Source organism: Chenopodium quinoa, unplaced genomic scaffold (genome assembly GCF_001683475.1).
Source record: "Chenopodium quinoa cultivar QQ74 unplaced genomic scaffold, ASM168347v1, whole genome shotgun sequence".
Lineage (NCBI taxonomy): Eukaryota > Viridiplantae > Streptophyta > Magnoliopsida > Caryophyllales > Amaranthaceae > Chenopodium > Chenopodium quinoa.
Window position 1 is genome coordinate 1,011,791 of NW_018745540.1, and position 12,871 is coordinate 1,024,661.

General features: G+C 33.9%; 2 protein-coding genes across 2 annotated transcripts; both read left to right on the forward strand.

The window, feature by feature from the left end:
• Nucleotides 1-478: 478 nt before the first annotated feature.
• On the forward strand, nucleotides 479-6,459 carry LOC110716103 (stem-specific protein TSJT1-like). The gene is made up of 5 exons (XM_021894739.1): nucleotides 479-767; nucleotides 4,063-4,303; nucleotides 4,405-4,525; nucleotides 5,093-5,202; nucleotides 5,959-6,459. Exons 1-5 carry the CDS (start codon nucleotides 565-567, stop codon nucleotides 5,992-5,994), a joined length of 711 nt encoding a protein of 236 aa, XP_021750431.1. The 5' UTR covers nucleotides 479-564; the 3' UTR covers nucleotides 5,995-6,459.
• A 180-nt stretch (nucleotides 6,460-6,639) lies between these two features.
• On the forward strand, nucleotides 6,640-10,265 carry LOC110716078. The gene is made up of 2 exons (XM_021894712.1): nucleotides 6,640-6,717; nucleotides 9,732-10,265. The coding sequence occupies exons 1-2, from the start codon at nucleotides 6,640-6,642 to the stop codon at nucleotides 10,263-10,265; spliced, it is 612 nt and encodes a 203-aa protein (XP_021750404.1).
• The last annotated feature ends 2,606 nt before the right edge of the window (nucleotides 10,266-12,871 follow it).

Below are 12,871 nucleotides of genomic sequence, written 5' to 3' on the forward strand. Positions count from 1 at the left end.
TAATTTGAAACGGAGAAAATACTTCTTTTAATTATTTGTTTCTTATTAGTAGATACATTTGTTAAGATACTTTATGTAAATGCGTATTTAGACAAATGCAACAATACCTCATATTATTACTATGTTTTTTTTTCTTTTCCTTCCTTGATTATAGTTAAAAAAAATTATTATCGAGTAATATAATTTAGGTGAATAGATTTTAAAGTTAAAACACGTTAACTAATATGAAATAAATGAGGTATGACTGTATGACAGTGTGAGAAGGCATTGTGGTTATCAAACTATTAATATTTCCACATCTTAACACAAAAGATAATTATAAATATTTTACTCGCGTAATAAAATTAGGAAATTTTATGTAAGACGCTTCCTATTAGTCTTGTTAAAGATAAGTGAACCTTCGTTCTTATTGGTCACGCACCCGGTAAAATGACAAAAATACCCTTATAGATTTCCTTTAAAAGGCAATGCTATGATCATTGCTAATTATATGTCCTGTCTCTGAACTTCCAAACTTACAGAAAAGTACAAAGTAAGAGATCAGAGAAGGAAAGAGAGCTAAATATGTTGGGAGTGTTCAGCAGCTCAGTAGTGTCACCCCCGGAGGAGCTCGTGGCTGCTGGAAGTCGGACGCCTTCGCCAAAGACGAAGGCGACCGAGCTCGTTAGCCGCTTCCTTGCCGGAAACACCGCCGCTATCTCAGCTCAGATTGGGGATTTTGCACACTTAGCCTTCTCTCATGAGAAAGAATCTCTTCTCCGGCCTAGGTATATATGTTTGCTTTAAAATTTTCATTTTTGGGTTCTTATTCAATATTCATAACTATATAATTAGTAATGAGTACTGACTCATGTCTCCAAGTATTGCCATAATACAATATAAAGTAGTACTTAACTTTATCTCCTTAAAAATAATAATAAAAAATAAATAAAAAACCTCAAATAATTATTCTACTCCGGATGTTTTTTTTTGCAATACTTTGATGACTTTAATGTTACTCGTATACTTCATTTTAACCAATTTGAATGATTCGTAATTAAAGCAAAATAATCATGTGAATATGAGATCGTGTTAGATATATTTGATTTATACTTTCTTAATATTAAATTTTTATAATCTACATATTGTGATAATTAAAGATACTGGTATTACGATTTTCAGGTTCATTACGGAGTATAATTTTTTTTTTAAAAAAAAAAAACACTTTGTATAAGAGTCATAATGACGTGTAACTCAAAAATGGGTTGATGGATTGATTTCATAAACATAAATATGAAGATTTTTGATAGAAAAAGTTGACGTGGTAATAACACCGTTACATCATCATATCATACTGCTCCGTATGTATCACTGACACTGAAGTGACTGCTGTCATACAGAGTATATTATTCTACGATTTGGCTGCAGACAATATTGTTGTTTGCGCAGTTATATTTTTTTTCCCCCTCTTTATCTAAATAAATAGACATTGAAATAAATCGAATTATATCTATATAATTATATATTTATTTTTTTATAAATTAGTTAATTCTTAAAATTCATAAACTTTTATATGCGACTATTCATACGGGTTATTTCATTAATATTATTGGAATTACTCGATCAGTATTATAGAGGTTACATTTATTTTTACAAGCAGTCACGTGGTGGGTCAATCGTACACAAAAATGCATTGTTAAAAATTTGACTTAGAAATTACAATAGAAAATAGTGATAGTGGATTGTGTTAGAAGTCAATAAATTACTTAAAACTAGGTGCCTCTAAATCTGTAACATATTGAAAAAATGAATGTAAAATTTTACTTCAATGGAGCGTAAACAAAGAGATGGAGGTATATATCATTGTTTAATTAATTGTTTTTTCAATGGATTAAATAATAATAATAATAATAATAATAATAATAATAATAATGGAAAATTAATGTAATTCTAAATTTGCTTCTTAATGTTTTTCCCATATTGATTATTGTGGATGATTACCTATGCGTTATTTCGATCTTGAATATATGTAGTTGCATATTAAAAAAAAAGTTAAAAATGTCAAAATTTTAATTATTTATATTGAGAGAGAGACACACCCAAAGAGACATTGCGGTGGGGCTCTAACTTTTGATATTGAATAATAACTTATTTAGATAACAATGGAGTATTTCTCGATTTATGTAGGACAAACATAGAAAGGAAAGTGTTAAAAGTTAATAAAAAATGGACAAATTATAAGTTTTTACATGTCTTAAAAATTCATGCAATAGTCATAGACGGAATAACATTATCTCTTAGATGATAATATGAGATGAAATCATGAAGATAAAGATAACTAACAAGTCACAACAAAATCTTGTTCTAATATAGCGATAATTACAACTCTAGGAGAATCAAACCTCTAATCTCATGGCTAAAAAGCAGAAGAGATATCATAAGAATTTACTTATCGAGACTTTATTAATATGACATACTACCAACTTTCTATTTAGATTTTAGGACTACGGAAGTTTGGAAACTTTAGCTATACATGGTAAGTTGTCTAGCAATTTTTTAGGACACAATCATATAATTCTATTTGGGCTAGAACAAAATAAAATAAAAATTGACGCAGATTGACCAAACTAGAAAACTTGTGTGACTTTAAATTCAATAATTAATTAATGATTGAGAGTGATGGATACTTCAAGTGGTTAGAGCTTCTCTCCCGATTCCAGGAGATCATGGTATCGATTCTTATCACTCGTTCTTGTGGCTCTCTAAACACCAAAAACATAATTAATGAATAATTTACATGACATATTAATTACTTGCCATAAACCCAAACAAGATTCAATTAGAATACACTTTTTTTAATACAAACTATGAAGCAAAAATTTAATAAGTTAAATATGAATCAAATTGATTGGATCGTACTAAATCAAGCCTTATTGGAGTAACCTGTTTTCTTTGAATTGCTTATCTAGCTTTGAAATGTAGATGAGATTTTAAACATCATTATTAAAATTGAGAGCACTTTTTTAAAGTTAGGTAAGATGTTGATACTTGATAGGATGCTTACCTCTACCACTTACCCATTTACGTATAGCCTTTCTTTGGCCCCTTAAATTCTTCTTGTCTCTCATTGTGTTGGATGAATTGAATGAAGAAGTTTAGTGAAATACTTAAATAGATTTTTTTTTTTTTTTGGATGAAGTCTACTAGAATTACTTTTTTAGATTTATACATTTCTAAAATTTAACCTTGTTCTTGCAAATCTGCTTCCTTTGTTTCCAAGCAATACGGATTTTACTGTATACTTTTACACAATTTTCAATTCTATATTTAAGAACAAAAAAAATTCAATATGTAGTATAAGAAGAAAACTGATACATACTATGTAAAATACTAAGAGATGAAAATAAGGAGCTAAAAGTCAAAAATTAATGGAATATATTATTCATTACATCTACATATTTGTGAGCTTGTCATGTATTTCTCAATTGATACCAAATTTGAAAGATTTTAAAAGAGTATAATATCGAATTCTTAAAATATTGAATGTATGGACCACAAAATTTCTATTTATTTATTATTATTACCAGACAAAAGAGTATATACTTTGATTCTTGGTTCCTTAATACTTGTATATGAACTCTAAATACACCCAACTGTCTCTACGTATAATCCTACTTTTACAGGATATTTTGCCCTTGTTTCATAAGTATCGTTACATTTTGAAATTTGACACTATTTAAGAACTCAATTTTGACTAATACTTATGATTCATGCTAGTGGAAAAATAGTCATGTGTAAAAATGTTAGATTTGTCTCTCTCTATATATAATTTTGAAACATCAGATATTTTCTTATAAAACTATTAATACATACTAAGAGATTTTACTGGCCATAGATTTACATTGTCAATTGTGAAAAGATTAAGTGTAACCAGGCCATTTAATGTAAAGGTTAAGTGTAACCATTTTAATGTAATGGAGGCAATAATAGATTAGAAGTTACGTTGTAACATATGTTCATGAACCTCATCAAATTTCAATGTTGCTAATTACTAAATCTTATATGCATAATATATATGTTTAGGTCATTTGCCGCGAAAGATGAGATATTCTGCTTATTTGAAGGAGCACTTCACAATCTAGGCAGTCTAAACCAACATTATGGATTATCAAAGACAGCCAATGAATCAGTTTTGATCATTGAAGCGTACAAGGCACTTCGTGATCGAGCTCCACACCCTACAAACCATGTTATCGGCCACCTCGATGGAGACTTCTCTTTCATTGTTTTCGACAAGTCTACCTCCACCTTGTTCGTGGCATCGGTGTGTATACTACGTACATCCAAATATATATACATATATATAGCAATCCGATTCTTAAGAATTGTACGTAATAGACTTGTGACATCGATCTTTTGTTGCAGGACCAATCCGGTAAAGTTCCTCTATACTGGGGAATCACTTGTGATGGGTACGTCGCCTTCGCTAATGATGCAGACTTGCTTAAAGGTTCTTGTGGCAAGTCACTTGCTTCTTTCCCTCAAGGTAGGTGCTTGAGTATGACTTGTTCAGATTGCGATTGATATCGAACCCAGTACCCTAACTATTAAATTACCTAGAGAACCCTGAGAACACTCTTCTGGTACAAAATATTGGATAATATAGGTTGAAAATGGACCAATAATATAATATGCTCATATAAACACAAATAAATTAAAGTATGATATTATATCGAGTGAAAATGAAGGAATCCACTCTCACAACTAACATCTATTGCAACCAATTTTACCAAACATGTCCTTATTGTAATATATATACGTGTACCTATTACTTTATATTATCTTGTCCGTTATGCTCATGATACGTTTCACGAGGGAGCCCCATTTCCTCATTATGAGAAACACTTTTGTTTCTCATAATGACATTTTGGAAAATAATGTGATGTTTTTCACTGGTGGGGACCGCGTATGTGTCATAAGTGGGAGCCCAGATCTTGACACATGCCCCATGAGAAACAAAACTTGTTTCTCACAATGAGAAACAAAACTTCCTTACGTTTTACCATGTAATCAGTAACAAATTTGATTGAAATTTGGCACGCTTGTTTTGCAGGGTGTTTCTTCTCCACTGCCATAGGAGAATTAAGAAGCTATGAGAATCCTAAGCACAAGGTTACTGCTGTTCCTGCTACTGATGAAGAGATGTGGGGTGCCACTTTCAAGGTATACGAATGATCAATAGACTTAATTTAAGCAAAATATATGTGAGTTCATAGTAGCGAGTTAGTGACAAGCATACTAATCAAAGTGTGTTAGGATCAAAGTCTCGTTGACTTACACAAAGCAAACATTCTAATTAATTAAAAGGTAATAAAAAAATATATGATTTGAGTTAATATTTAGTTTATCACAGAATTTGTGAATGCACCTAATCTGAAGTACTTTAATCACTAAATAACCTTAGTTTGAGCGTTAAAAAACTTAAAAAATTGACTTGTTAACATTATTCTTAACATAGAGACGGCATTGGAGAAAATGGCTTAGTTTTGTATATAGTACACAATATTGACCTATCTTGCCTAAAAATCTTACAAGATATACTACCAAAAATAACTATACAATAATATATTAACAACCAACCGACTTTCAAATCCAATTAGTACGTCGTAAAGAGAGATGAAGTAATTAAGTTTACAAGACTTAAATGATCCTAAATCTATAATAATACTAGGTTAGGTTTGTTCGAAACGAAACAATGTTAAGAAAATCACTGTTTTGTAGGGATGATCTTTCATTATTTATACATTGATAAACATTGGATCCCTTGATTTGCACTTAGGTTCCACAAATCACAATAATGTAAAGAATTGATTGTGTATGTCCAAAAGCCACATCTAAGTAGTTATAGCCACAAATTTAAGTTTCATACAATTGAGTTAATAAGACACATGATTGGATATATTTGGATGATGTTTTCAGGTTGAAGGGCCAGCAGTATTGGCAGCCACAAAATAGAATTGTCACTCCAAAGTCGGTGTCTTCACATTCAAATCAATCTATCATCATCCAACATTTAATTTGTAGTCACTAAATTTGTGGTATAGGGATGCCATGTACAGATAGATGTATGTCTAATAAGGGTGAGGGTTGGGTGGCCGAGTGGGCGGGCGGGCCATGTCGGGCGGGTTGAGATTTTGTGATAATCAAGTTTATCATATATTATTGTTTGTGATGTGTGGCTTTTTATGTTTATATCTTTGTAAGAATTTCTGTCTAGGGTAATATTATTTTTTTTTACTTTTCATTTTGTGGTAAGGTCTAGGGTAGTACTTGGTAAGGTAAGTTGTCAAAAAAAAACTTGGTAAGATAAACATATTGGTGTCCCATGTAATGAAGTACTCATAATTTATCACTATGCATAGCTACATTAGCTACTACATGTGATTTTAATAAATTTCGCCAAAGAAGTTGATGTTATTATTTTCTTTTGTTTCTTATCTATTGCATATTTGCATGGTCTTTAAATGACGATAATATTAATGAAGAACTTCGTACTGTCATGATATATGAATTCAAAGTGGGAGACTAGTAATTAAATGAACCATATAAGTTTGTGTTGTTTTGATGAAGACTATATCGCTCATTGTTTCTTCAACAACGATGGTGAACTGCAAAACTTTTTTACATCTAAGCGACAAAGTTGGCCAAGTATTCAAAGGAAAAAAAATTGATGAAAGGGTGAGTGATGATGGAGGGGTTAAAGATCCATTGAATGGGCATAATTTAGTTTTTGGTTATCTAGGTAATTAGAATTGCGAATTAAAGATTTTATAGTGAAAGAGGAGACTTGAGAAATTGCCGAAGGTGTAGGGAGAGAAAGGGATCCACTTTTACTAAATCAAGCGACTAATATGTTAACCATATTAAAGGACCGACTTTTAAAGAGGAACTAGTGTGTGGCTCGGGCAATGCCCCGGGTTACTAGTTTGTACTTCTTTAATTTAATAATATGTTCGACTGTTTGTATAGCTAGTGTATGGTCTGAGCGTTTGAGTGTATTTTCTTTTTTTTTAACCTCATACGAAGTATGTATTTATTTTCTAATCTTGTGAAAAATAAATAAATTATATAACCTCTAATTTACATAAAAAATGAAAGGAATATATATAATGTTAATTATGTAAAGTTTAAACATTAATAAAGTTGGTTAAAATGGTAAATGTATAATTTTTATGTGTTAGAGGTTATAGGTTCGAATCTAACTCAAAGCATAATATTTTTTTAAACGAAATGACAAGCTTCCGTGACGCTTTGGATAGTAAGTGACGTGGCAAAAAAACAAAAAAAACAAGTGTCCAAAAGGTGAAAAAACCTAAATTTTAGTCCTAATTCATTTAATGTTGATGATCATTCATTATCACTTTATAGTTAATATTAGTTGGTAATAATTATTGATAAGAAAAAGAAAATATTTTGATGAGGACAAAAATAATGATGAACGTTGTGATGAGGCAAATTGTATCAAACCCGTCTTTTGGGCGGTCCAAGAGGACATATACAACATAATCTCCCAAATAAATGTGGCCTCCAATTTTGTTACTCGTACATACGTATTTAAACTTTGGCATCAAAATACACAAGAAGATGTAAATTGTTGTTACGAGACTTACAACAACAACTAGACAACTGGATCGTGTTACTTCATTTTGGGCGGAAAGTCAAGATAACAATCCTGCAAGGCTATTTTTGATGGGCCTAATATTTGATCCAATTTTGATTGCTCGGCAATTTCAACTTTTCAACTTTTTAACTTTTTAAATAGAGGATATTCGGAGACCCTTCTCACAAGTGAAGCTCCTAATGCATTTGTGGAGAGAATGGTAGAGAGACGAGATATTCAAAAATAAACACTTTGCCTTTTAAATTTAGTTATTATGATATCATTCAACACTAATTAATAACATTATCACATGTTCCCGACTAAATTGTTAATTATATTGCTATTTATTCATAAAGCTAGTACGAAACAATATACAGTAGTAGTTTAAGTTTTATATTAAGTACAAGTATAAAAAATAAAAATATTTGATTAATGTTATTTATGAAACAAAGAGAGCAACCTACTAAGTTACTAGCATTCAAGCATAATAAATGGACACTTGTAAATGGGTGGGGAGGTCCCTTCCATTTATTGAGCATACTTATTAGGTCATTGGGGGGAGTTGTGGGCCTTTGCGTGGGTCTTCTTTGATATGTAACAATCCATTTTGCATTATAGGCCAGCTGCTATTCAAGTCAAGGCTAGCCTCTTTCATTGTCATAAGTTGCCCATGTTATACCATATAGGGGTGTTCAGTCTGGGTACCGAAGTTTTCAGGTATCTGGAAAAGCGGATACCCGCATCTTCGGGTAATTAGAAACTCGGCCTACGACCCGACCTAAGAAAATCGGGTACCCGGGTTTCGGGTACCCAGATTTGGATTGCCCGGATTTTTTTAATGATTATAATTAATTTGCTCCCAGTAAAGAAATGATTAACAATCTAGATCTACTACCCAAACTCCACACAATAGTACAATAGTAATATAGTATAATTATAGACTTATAGTACAACCAAGATACAAAATAACCAATTACACAGCTTTGTTTCAAAAATAATAAAAAAAATTGAAATATATAAAGAATTAGAAGAAATTAAAATATAATTAGATATTGCATTGGCATCAAGGAACTGGATCGTACATATGAGAATAAATAAATAAATATATAAACAAAATAAAAAAAGAACATTGGTATTTGGTACTGTTGCAAGTCTTGCAACATAGAAAAGGTTGATTAGAGGTGGAGTAGCGACCACCGCGACATTGTTGGGCGAAGTAGCAGCGGCCACCAGTGACGGAATTAGGCGAAGCAGCATCGAACCAGAGACGGAGGTGGACAAAGCAGCGGTAATGACGGAGGAATGGGCGATTGCAGAACGAGAGTGAGGGAATGAGAAATGCGGTTGAGAAGAGGCTTTGAGAGTTTGAGGAATAGAGAAGTAGGAAGAAGCGATGGAATTGAGGCGTGAGGAATTGAGGATGAATTGAGTGAAGAAGAGAGAGAGAGAAAAGAAGGTTGTGGCTGCATTTTTTCGAGGGAGTGAGAAAAATAAAACCCTAGGAGGGTGTTTGGTATTTGGGAATTGAGGGTGGGATTAGGAGTTTTAATTTCAACTCAAAAAAAAATGTTCTGTTTGTTTGAAGGGAATGGAAATGGGAATAAAAATAGGTTTGGGAATATGAATATTTAGGGGACAATTCCCACCATTTTATTACCTAGGGAGGGTAGGTAATAAATGGATGAGAATGCGAATAAGTTTAAAATGACATTTTTGCCATTAATGAAAACAATAAAAGGAAATATTAGTAACGGCAAATTTGCAAAATTGTTATTTATTCCCTATATATTCCAACTCAGTATCCAAATAAGGTATTAGAGCCCGTTTGGTGGGGGGTATTCAAGAAAGGGAAAGGTAATCAACTACCTTAAATCTCTTTGATGATGTTTGTTACACAAATTCAATCATTCCCTTTACCCCTTCTATTACCACATTTTCCTCTACTTTGAATCCCGCCCTCCCTCTAAGAAATCACTCTTATTCCCAAACTCCTCTTCATTCAACTACCTTGACCACCTTATAACTACCTTTGACCAACCTTGAAAACACCAACCAACCACCTAGAACTACTTTGATTAGTGCTATTTTGCAGAATACTCTTCCTAAGAAATTAGACGATCCAGGTAGCTATTCAATTCCAGTGAAGCTTGGAGATATTGAAATTAACAAAGCATTATGTGATCTTGGAGCAAGTGTGAGTCTTATGCCACTCTCTATCTGTAAGAAGCTGCAAATGGGTGAACTTAAACCCACACGCATATCTCTACAACTTGCAGACAAGTCAGTTAAATTTCCTTTGGGTGTACTTGAGGATGTACCTCTTCGCGTAACTAAATTCTTTATTCCCTGTGATTTTGTTGTGATGGAAATGGAGGAAGATGCACATGTTCCTATTATTCTTGGTAAGCCTTTCTTAGCTACTACAGGTGCAATTATTGATATGAAGAATGGTAAGATCACCTTTGAGGTTGGTGACGAGAAAATAGAATACTCACTCTTGAATGCTATGGGTACTCCCTCTATGGGAGAGACTGTTTGTCAGGTAGATGTGCTTGATGATTTGCAGAATGATCAACTTCCTTTGAGCAAAACAGATGATGCACTTGAAACAATGCTAGTAGGGTAGGATGATGATGGAGATTGGGAATCAAAGGAGTATATCAGGCTACTTGAAGAAGCAAAGGCCAACCCAGTCACTACTCCAATCAGGGAAGTACTTAGTGCAGTGAGTGTTGGGGAGAGTACTACGCCTCCCGAGGTAGAGTTGAAACCTCTCCCCTCTAATCTAAAATATGCATATCTTGGTCCTAATAATTCATACCCTGTTATTGTTAATGCTGAACTCAAGGACACAAAATTGGAGCAATTTCTCACTGTTTTAAGAAAGTATAAAAGTGTAATTGGGTACACCATTGATGATATTAAGGGTATTAATCCTTCTTTTTGTATGCATAAAATCATTCTTGAGAACGATCATGCTTCCTCTATATAAAACCTCAAAGAAGGCTTAATCCGAATATGATGGAGGTAGTGAAAAAAGAGGTTCTTAAATTGCTTGCTGCAGGAATAATCTACCATATCTCAGATAGTAAGTGGGTTAGCCCTGTACAAGTAGTACCAAAGAAAGGGGGCATGACCGTTGTCAAGAATGACAAAGGTGAGCCAGTCGCCACTAGGCCTGTTACAGGGTGGCGAATGTGTATTGACTATAGAAAATTGAATAAGGCCACTCGGAAGGATCATTTTCCCCTACCCTTTATTGATCAAATGCTTGAAAGGTTGGCTAAGCATTCCTTTTTCTGTTATTTGGATGGATATTCTGGTTTTTTTCAAATTCCTATTCGTCCTTGTGATTAGGAAAAGACTACATTCACATGTCCATATGACACCTTTGCATATCGCAGGATGCCATTTGGATTATGCAATGCTCCAGCCACTTTTCAACGTTGTATGATGGCAATTTTTTCTGGTCTTATAGAAAATTCTTTGGAAGTATATATGGACGATTTTTCTGTCTATGGAACATCTTTCGATGTATGTCTTGAAAATCTGAAAAAGGTGCTCCATAGATGTAAGGAAGTCAATCTAATTCTAAACTGGGAAAAATGCCATTTTATGGTACAGCAGGGAATTGTCTTAGGTCATGTGGTATCGAATAAGGGTATAGAGGTTGATAAGGCTAAAATAGAGGTCATAGAGCGTTTACCCCCTCCAAATTCTGTAAAAGGAGTTCGAAGTTTCCTTGGTCATGCAGGTTTTTACCGTCACTTTATTAAGGATTTTTCAAAAATAGCTCGACCTCTAACTGAGCTTTTAGCTAAGGATGTTCCTTTTGTCTTCATTGATGCTTGTCTTGAAGCTTTTAACAGGTTGAAGGAAGCTTTGATCTCTGCTCCTGTCACGTAACCCCCAGATTGGAGCTTACCGTTTGAACTCATGTGTGACGCTAGTGACTATGCGGTAGGAGCCGTTTTGGGGCAACGAAAGGATAAAAAGCTTTATGCTATTTATTATGCTAGCAAAACTCTTAGCTCTGCTCAAATGAATTATGCCACAACTGAAAAAGAGATGCTAGCTGTAATTTATGCAATTGACAAGTTTCATTCTTATTTGGTTGGTTCAAAAGTTATTATTCATACAGATCATGCAACACTAAGATATTTGATGAGCAAAACCCGTGCAAAACCTCGGTTGATTTGGTGGATCCTTCAATTGCAAGACTATGATATAGAGATTAAGGATACAAAAGGGACAAAGAATGTTGTCGCGGACCATCTCTCCCGCCTTCTCCTCGACCCTGAGGATGGGGACGATATCCCTTTTGATGATTCTTTCCCTGCCGAACATCTACTAGCTTTGTTGCAAACTGAATCACCTTGGTATGCTGACTTGGCTAATTTCCTTTCCACAGGTACAATGCCTCATGGCTACTCCTCTCAACAAAGGAAGAAATTCCTTTATGAGGCAAGGAGATATTTCTGGGATGATCCTTTCTTGTACAAGCAATGCGTAGATACTATGATTCGACGATGCATTCCAGAAACCGAGGTAAATAATATTATTTCTCATTTCCATGACTTACCATGTGGTGGACATACAGGCCCTTCGAAGACAACGGCAAAGATCTTGCAATGCGGATTCTATTGGCTAACTATGTTCAAGGATGCATATTCCTATGTCAAGGCATGTGATCGATGTCAACGGATGGGCAACATTTCAAAGAAGAATGAGATGCCACTCAACAACATACTCGAGGTCGAGTTGTTTGATGTGTGGGGGATAGACTTCATGGGTCCGTTTCCTTCTTCCTATGGTAACCATTACATCTTGGTAGCCGTTGACTACGTATCAAAGTGGGTGGAAGATATAGCTACTTCAACCAACGATGCTCGTGTGGTAAGTAAATTCTTCAAGAAAATTATTATTCCACGATTTGGTATCCCACGTGTGTTGATTAATGATAGGGGAACACATTTCTTGGAGCATCGGTTTGAAGCAATGCTAAAGAAGTATGGAGTACAACATCGGCTTGGAATTGGCTATCACCCTCAAACAAGTGGCCAAGTTGAAGTATCCAACCGAGAGATCAAGTCTATCATAGAGAAGACAGTTGCAAGGACAAGGAAAGATTGGTCCACAAAGATTGATGATGCATTATGGGCGTACCGAACAGCTTTCAAAATGCTAATTGGTACAACCCCATATAGACTTGTCTATGGGAAAGCATGCCAC